The 7,604-nt window shown below is 41.5% G+C and overlaps 2 protein-coding genes across 8 annotated transcripts in view; one reads left to right on the forward strand and one right to left on the reverse strand.

Annotated features, from left to right (window-relative positions):
* The window catches only part of EFCAB7 (EF-hand calcium binding domain 7), a 56,263-nt gene extending 50,278 nt beyond the window's left edge, over nucleotides 1-5,985 (reverse strand). For 5 of the 7 annotated variants that reach the window (XM_014549264.1, XM_014549263.1, XM_014549262.1 and 2 more), the window contains exons 1-2: nucleotides 5,704-5,985; nucleotides 3,640-3,830 (exon numbers count right to left, since the gene is read on the reverse strand). In XM_014549264.1, the coding sequence (XP_014404750.1) occupies nucleotides 3,640-3,826 (187 nt within the window). In that variant the 5' untranslated portion in view covers nucleotides 3,827-3,830; nucleotides 5,704-5,985. Of the gene's footprint in view, nucleotides 1-3,639; nucleotides 3,831-4,103; nucleotides 4,122-5,703 lie in introns of those variants that run through there. The other 2 variants (XM_014549261.1, XM_014549265.1) reach the window with 2 other exon arrangements.
* Nucleotides 5,986-6,102: 117 nt separating this feature from the next.
* ITGB3BP (integrin beta 3 binding protein (beta3-endonexin)) overlaps nucleotides 6,103-7,604 on the forward strand; it is a 65,423-nt gene continuing 63,921 nt past the window's right edge. Inside the window, exon 1 of the mRNA XM_005878074.2 lies at nucleotides 6,103-6,212. Within this exon, the coding sequence (XP_005878136.2) occupies nucleotides 6,208-6,212 (5 nt within the window). The 5' untranslated portion in view covers nucleotides 6,103-6,207. The remainder of the gene's footprint in view (nucleotides 6,213-7,604) is intronic.

The raw sequence follows: 7,604 nt of genomic DNA on the forward strand, positions 1-7,604 counted from the left end.
ATATATATATATATATATATATATATATATATGTAATAGAGACATCTGTGAGTCCATTATATTGAACTTTCACTGTGCACAGGCATAACACAGTGTGATTTTTTTTTCAGAGATACAAGCTTCTTGGCTCCTAAGTTTTATAATTTCAATAGAAAGTGCACACCTGAAGTGTAAAATTGCTACCTGTGGTCATGATGTATAGTTAATAACATATTAGAAGTCCATAGACCAAGAGAAATGTTCCCATCCTCCAGATTATACTAGTGCATCATTTCTAGACAAAACTTTGGCACAGAAACAGAAACAAGTTCATCATCCAGAGGTGCCTTTCAGAGCTACAAAAGGTGTAGCTGTAGTAATTGACATCTTCTGTTCACCTAGAAAGCCTTTGTGGAAATTTGTAACAGTGAAGATAATATAAATTTTTTTTATTTCCACAGGTTTATTCTGGATGTAGACAAAAATACTGATTACCATGCTGACCTAGGAATAAAGAGCAGTATTTTGCCTAGTTTATAAATGGACAATTCCTTAATTCATCTATCAAGAAAATAAAGATAAATGTTTTAGTACTCCATCCCCAGCCAACCTTTACCCTTTAAAAGAAGCACGTCAAACTCGCTGCCCAAAGGCCACATGCGGCCCAATACGAATATTTATGCGGGCCAGCCAATATAATGGCATGTAAGAAACGTTTTAATAAAAATTTTGTAACTTAATTTTTACAATAGCCTGTTATACATAATTATTAATAACAAACTACAACATTTGCTAATGACTGGTTACTATAATCATGTTGCATTCATTTCCCTTATGCGACTTACGTGCAGGCGCACCATTTCTCTCCACTAATACTAGCAGCAAATATTTTAGCAGCTGATTGCCACGTCAATAGTCTTCGACTGACTTGTTTGGTGTGTGCAACAGGAAATATTTCGCTTTCAGAGAACAAGAAAAATAGGTTTATTTGCATGGCGCTTATTAATTTTGTGCAGTTATTCAGTGTCTGGTAAGGTAATGTTCAAGAAAAAATATTAATTTTTATTAAAATGTTCTATTACTTTATGTTAACGATTACTCATTTATTTCAGCCCTTTGTATTCAGCATGTCTCTATCGAAATAAACCTACGTTCCTATGAAAATTGAAGCTTTTGTTTTTTTGCGGCCCACATAAACTTGGCCCGTGTTAGCCTTTGAGTTTGACATACTTGCTTTAAAAGCTGGGAATACACTCTAGCCGGTTTTGCTCAGTGGATAGAACTTTAGCCTGTGGACTGAAGGGTCCCAGGTTTGATTCCAGACAAGGGCACATGCCTGGGTTGTGGGCTCGATCCTCAGCAGGAGGCCTGCAGGAGGCAGTCTATCAATGATTCTCTCTCTTCATTGATGTTTCTATCTCTCTCTCCCTCTCCCTTTCTCTCTGAAATCGATAAAAATATATTTAAATAAATAAATGCTGGGAATAGAAGTAGGACCCCAGTGAAGTTACTTGAAGTTAAAAGCCCATGTAAAGAAATGGTATTTCGTCCAGTTTTGAAACCTCTTTCCCACAAGCATATGCTTGTTGCTGTCTTCAATAACAAAATATTTTAAAAGATACTGTTACTTACAGAACAATTTTTCTCAGAATAAAACTCATTATGCCCCAAACATGTACTCAGTAAGTTAAGAAACAGGTATAATTTAGTAACTTCTAACCTAATTTTAATCAGGTTACACACCACATTTTTAAAATCTAGATTATGTGAAATCAGTCATTACAATGCTACAAAGAGTATTCCACCATAAAACCAAAAGTGTGTATAATACTGAAGTGACAAAAACTGCATTATTATCCTACCAGTTAATTCTATAAGACTGATAACACCTTAGTAATACCTATTCATTGATTAACAAACTGAATGCCATGTAGCAGAAGGCATGTTAAACTTTTAAACTTTTGTGATCTCAGCCTATTTTCAAAAGAATAAAGAGAAAAAAACTAAAACTATAATTTACAGTAAAACATAAACTATGTTATATTCCACAAAATGGATTTCCTCAAATAGAGATCTTACAGCATACAAACCCAAGACATTGCAAAAATATGTCAGATTTTTTATTAAAGGAAACTGCCTCTAAATTTGTCAAAATAATTCAGTTTCTCTACTCAGAAAGTTATTAGCCTTGATGAAAATAACTTGTGTATTCAGTGTTGTTGTATACCACTCTCTTAAGTCTAAAGACCTCCAAATTATTCGATTCAGCTAGTAAAAACCAATTCCTTGCTTGAGGAGATATTTGCAACCAGAGGAATTCAAAATACAATGGAGAGAAGCAAAAAAAGACCAACCCTCCACCCACACACAAAACCAAGCCAACCCAAACCCAGAACTCTTAATTCTCTTAAAATTTCAGTTATTGCCCTGGCCGGTTTAGCTCAGTGGATAGAGCGTCAGCCTGTGGACTGAAGGGTCCCGGGTTCGATTCCGGTCAAGGGCATGTGCCTTGGTTGCTGGCACATCCCCAGTGGGGGGTGAGCAGGAGGCAGCTGATCGATGTTTCTCTCATCGATGTTTCTAACTCTCTATCCCTCTCCCTTCCTCTCTGTAAAAAATCAATAAAATATATTTTTTAAAAATTCAGTTATCTACACTAATAATAGACAAATATGTAAATTGGCTGTACCTTCGCGACACCCCACAGTCAATTAGGAGTATGCAAATTAACCCGACAAAGATGGCGGGCCTGTGGGCAGCGCGCACACGCCCAGGCACCAAGTGGCTGGGGGCGGAGGGGGGGCCATGGCGATGACGCAGGCATTCCGCACTGCCCCAGCTGCTCCGGGCCTCTGAGCAGCGTGGGAAGGCAGAAAGGCAGCTCTGGGACAGAGTGAAGGCAGAAGGGCAGCTCCAGGCCAGAGCGAAGGCAGAAAGGCGGCTCCAGCCGAAGCGAAGGCGGTGCCGGCAGCCAGGGGAAGGAAGACCCATTCTTGCACAAATCTTCATGCATTGGGCCTCTAGTCTATATATATAAAAGCTGAAGCAACTGTTAGAACCGGACAACTGGCCGGTAGCTATGATGTGAACTGACCACCAGGGTAGCTATGACACGCACTGACCACCCTCAACGCAAGAGCTGTCCTCTATGGTCAGTGCACTCCCACAGCCAATCTCCTGCGGTCCCTCCCCCCGCCGGCCGGACCTGATCAGCCCCAATCGCCGACAGGCCGAGGGACCCCACCGTGCACGAATTTTTACACCAGGCCTCTAGTTTCCTAATACTTTTCTTTTATAGCTATTCACCCCATTTTTATATATCCTTTACATTTTCCTTACTATAGGTCAAATTCAGAGTAGCTATTCAGATGCCAAAAGTGTTTTAATTCTATTGTAAATCTTCCTGTACCAAAATGAGAATTTAAAAAAATTTGAAAGCAAGTAATTGACAGGTTTAAAAGTACAATTCTATGCTGCATAAACATTGAAAGTTTTATTTTGAAGATCCTACAATATGTAACTATATAAAATAGCATAATGTAGTAGTTCCATTGCTCAAACAACTAAAATTGGGATGATTTGACAACATAATTCTAATTCCAGTCTTTCTGATTTAATTAACTTTCAACAAATAAGGCAAAATACTTTTTTTTTTTTTACCTAAGTAAAGTTGATCTTTAGAAATAATGTTTTCTAAGCTGCTTTTGAAAACAGTTAAGTAGGCAGCTCTACAGTTCATATAAAATATCTCCTCTTCAGTTAGTGGATATTTCTTTGTTCGAGGACTCTCGGAAAGCGATGATTTCTGACTGGAGAAGGCTGCATCACTTCCTGGACTGATGGCCATTTTACTAAAAAATAATTTTAAAAACTGGTTTAGTATATGTTAATCCCCTAAAGTGCAAATGTCATCTTGCCTTTCAAATGGGAGCGGGAGGATCAAGACATTAAAGTTTTTAGTTGTGGGGGGAAAAAAGATGAACATTATAATATGCATAAGGTTGTATTATCTGGTAAACTAGAAAAGTTTCTGCTTTATTAATATATATGTATATACCAAAGAACAAAACCAAAACAAAGATGTAACAAATACAAAGAAGAATCATAGGAAAGGAAAAACCTACATCTATTCTCTCAAAATAACAGGACAGCCAGTTAAGACTCTTCATAGGATTGTCATGAGGATTAAATACTAGTAAGTTAATATATGTGAAGCATACAGAACAGTGCTTGGCACAAATTAAGTGCTAAAGAAGCTGTACATAGAGTGAAACTCCACAGTAACAAGAACGTGGATGTAATGTGATTGGCAGCTGGCATCCATCTCCACAGCAGGATCAAGCAGGTCATTTCACTAACCTTTCAATAATGCAGCCCCACATTTTACATGACTGGTTTTTAAAAATCCCATTTATAGTGTTATGAAATGTTACTGTTCCATTACTAACAATAATGTTTTGGGTTTATATAACACCTCTGCTAATAAGAGCTTAAAAAACGGTCATACATCATGATGTGTCCCTACTACAGTGGTCAGGTATTTTTAGTCCATTTTACAGATGAGAAAATTGAGGGGCACAGAGTCCCCAACTGAACAGTCGGTAGCCAAAGTCAGTAAATTTCAGTAACCGTTTCTTCTTTATTAATGTGCATGAAGGCTTCTTGTACAATAGTTACAATGAGGCACTAAATCGTGCTGGCCGTCTAACAGCTTCCAACATTATTTTACCCAGCTTTGACTTTAAAAAATACATTCCAGCCTAATAAATTGAATATTTCAAGTTCAACAATAAGACGACACAGGTAGGGTCCCCTTCAGGACTCATTGGATTCTTACTCAAGAGGCCTAAATCACTTGCACCTTCTTGAATTATATAGGTCTTTTACACTTGGGAAAGAAAGATAATAATCGCTTATCATGGATGAAGTACCCTATTTATAATACACAGACCGCCTGCCTGACACTTTCCTATTACACCAGATTTAGAAGGACCCCATAGGGACGTGGTGTCACAGTCTGGTTACTGCAAATTGGTATCACGATAATTAAGCATCAGAGTTTTAAACACATATGCGTCCACGCATCTCCTCCAAAAAATGGGAAAGAAAACCGTTCCAACGAGGAAGAGAGGACGTGCATTTTGCAGCAAGCAATTTTAAAATGTGATGGGTTTTATTTATTTATTTATTTGGATTGTCTTCGAATACTCTTTCCAAATAAGGTGCCTCCCTCCCGTGGAAATCCCCGGGCAGAAATGGTCCAGAATTCTATTCTTTCCCTTTCTGTGAGGGGAGCCGAAACTAGGCTTAAATAAATATATAACTGGACCCCCCTCAGGCTTGGAAACCTCCTTCATTTAAAACTCCAGCCCGAGCGCCAGGCAGGGGCCTAGAGAGCACATTGCAGCAAACGGCTCCATCAATAACCAGCCGCACGGTAGCGAGAAAAATAAACGAACAAGCGCCTCGGGCTTTTCCAGGGCCGAGTGGAAACAGAGCGCCAGCCACACCGTCCCCATGCGGAGAAACATGTGCACAGCTGATCCCGGGCAGCATCGCTGTCTTTCTGTATTTCTCGGGGCATGCGCCTGCATTTATGTGTACATTTCAGGTCCCGCCGTGCACCCGGTGTTAGTATGACAGAGAAGGTAACGAAGCGGGTGAGAGGAAAGCCGAGCAGTAAGGGACACGACGCGCAGAGAGAGACCGCGGCTCGATCGCTACCTAATTGCAGTTTACAGACGAACGGGCGCGGCCAATTCTCTGCACGGATTCCACGATCCGCTCACCGAAGCCGGACGGACCTTGGCCTTTCTCTAATTACCATGGCAACTGCACCTCGCTGCCACCGGAAATCAGACACAGCGCACCTCCCAGAAAGGTCCGGCTAGGAATCTAGGGATCGTTAATCCACAGTGGTCAGAGACGGTCCTGTTGCTCCTCCATCCAGGGCTGGTATGGCTAGCATCGTGAGCGAGGGTCCTGGGCTGCACTGCAAGGGGCTGGATGCGGTCTCTGATCGACACCCCCTCCTCCTTTCCCCGCAGGAACTCGGATGCGTTGTCGCGGGTCTGTGTTTCCGGCGGGCTACATTGAGTGTGACACCTCGTCGAGAGCCTGCTCGCCCGCGCTTTTCAGGCTCCGCGTTTCCTTCGGGAGGTTCTGTCTGCGGAGGAGGTTGCTCGCTTAGTTTGATGCAGCGGCAGTGGTCCTTCCCTCAGTGTGGAAATGCCGTAGGTATCTCCGTCCAGGCATTGCTGTTTCTCGGGCCCCTCTGCGAGCCTGGAGAGTTTGTCTGTTGTTGTTTTAAGTAACCTTTTGTGTTTTTCTACTTTTCTGAGTATAAACGTGTCTCCTCCGCCGACAGTTCCTGGTGCTTACCCACTTGATACCCTCAACCCACCTCTGCCCACCTTCCAGCCGCACTTAGGTGGTAGCCTTGGTCCACGTTAGTCCTGACTCTCCACGGCCTTTGACTGGGTTTATAGGCTGTGGGGCTGTAGCCTGTGATGTATTTTAGCGCTTGAAGTAATTCCAGATATGGTTAACATACCAAGAATGGGATGGAGTCGATTGGAACACGACACGTCATTTGACAATGCCCATGAGTGTGGTGAGTTCCCACAAACTTATAGGGCAACTCAAGAACTGGGTCTGGGGGATTCTTTCCGCCTCCCCACGTGGGAGTCTGTACTTGTTCTTCAATAAATTTCCACCTTTTCTATGCAACAGAAAAGAACTGGGTCTCAAGAGACCTGCATTCCAGCTATGAAAGGAGGAAGCGTAGCCAATTCTGGTGTCAGTTTCCTTATTGCTGCTGTATAGAAACTTTTAAAAAGTTGAGGAAATAAGTTTTTCTTTGGGGTGGAGCAATTCCTATCTAACACGTGAAATTTTCTGGCAGTCCTTGTCCCCAGGTTGACTTAGGTACCCCCTCCTGTGCATTTCTGAAGTAACTTACTTATTCCACTATTATTTTTAGATTTGAGCCAAATGCAAAGCAACACAGAGGGGGAAATATTTGTATTAAATAAGAATTGACATGAAAGTGGAAAGATGTGAAGAAGTAATTTGGCTCAATTGATAGAGGGTCCTGGTTCGATTCCGGTCAAGGGCATGTACCTCTGCTGTAGGTTCCCCGCCTCCCCCTTAGTGCCCCCAGGAGGGAGCCAATCTCACATGGATGTTTATCTCTGTCTTTCCCTCTCCCAATCTCTCTAAAAACCAATGGAAAAATATCCTCGGGTGAGGATTAAAAAAAAAATGAAAGTGGAAAGATGTAAAGAAATAATAAGTTGGCTCAGTGGATAGAGCGTTGGCCTGCAGACCTAAGGGTCCTGGTTCAATTCTGGTCAAGGGCACCTACCTTGGTTGTAGGTTCCCTCTCCCTCTCCCCTTAGTGCCCCAGGAGAGAACCAATCTCACATGGATGTTTATCTCTGTCTTTCCCTCTCTCTTCCAATCTCTCTAAAAAACCAATGGAAAAATATCCTCGGGTGAGGATTAAAAAAAAAAGAAAAGAAAAAAAGAATAACCTACATTTCTTGAATCCTTGTGATCTGGTACAGTTTTAACAATCTACCTACATATTCTCATTGAATCCTAAAAAAGGACTTTAGGAGGTA

This window comes from Myotis brandtii, unplaced genomic scaffold (assembly GCF_000412655.1).
Source record: "Myotis brandtii unplaced genomic scaffold, ASM41265v1 scaffold540, whole genome shotgun sequence".
NCBI classification, from domain to species: domain Eukaryota; kingdom Metazoa; phylum Chordata; class Mammalia; order Chiroptera; family Vespertilionidae; genus Myotis; species Myotis brandtii.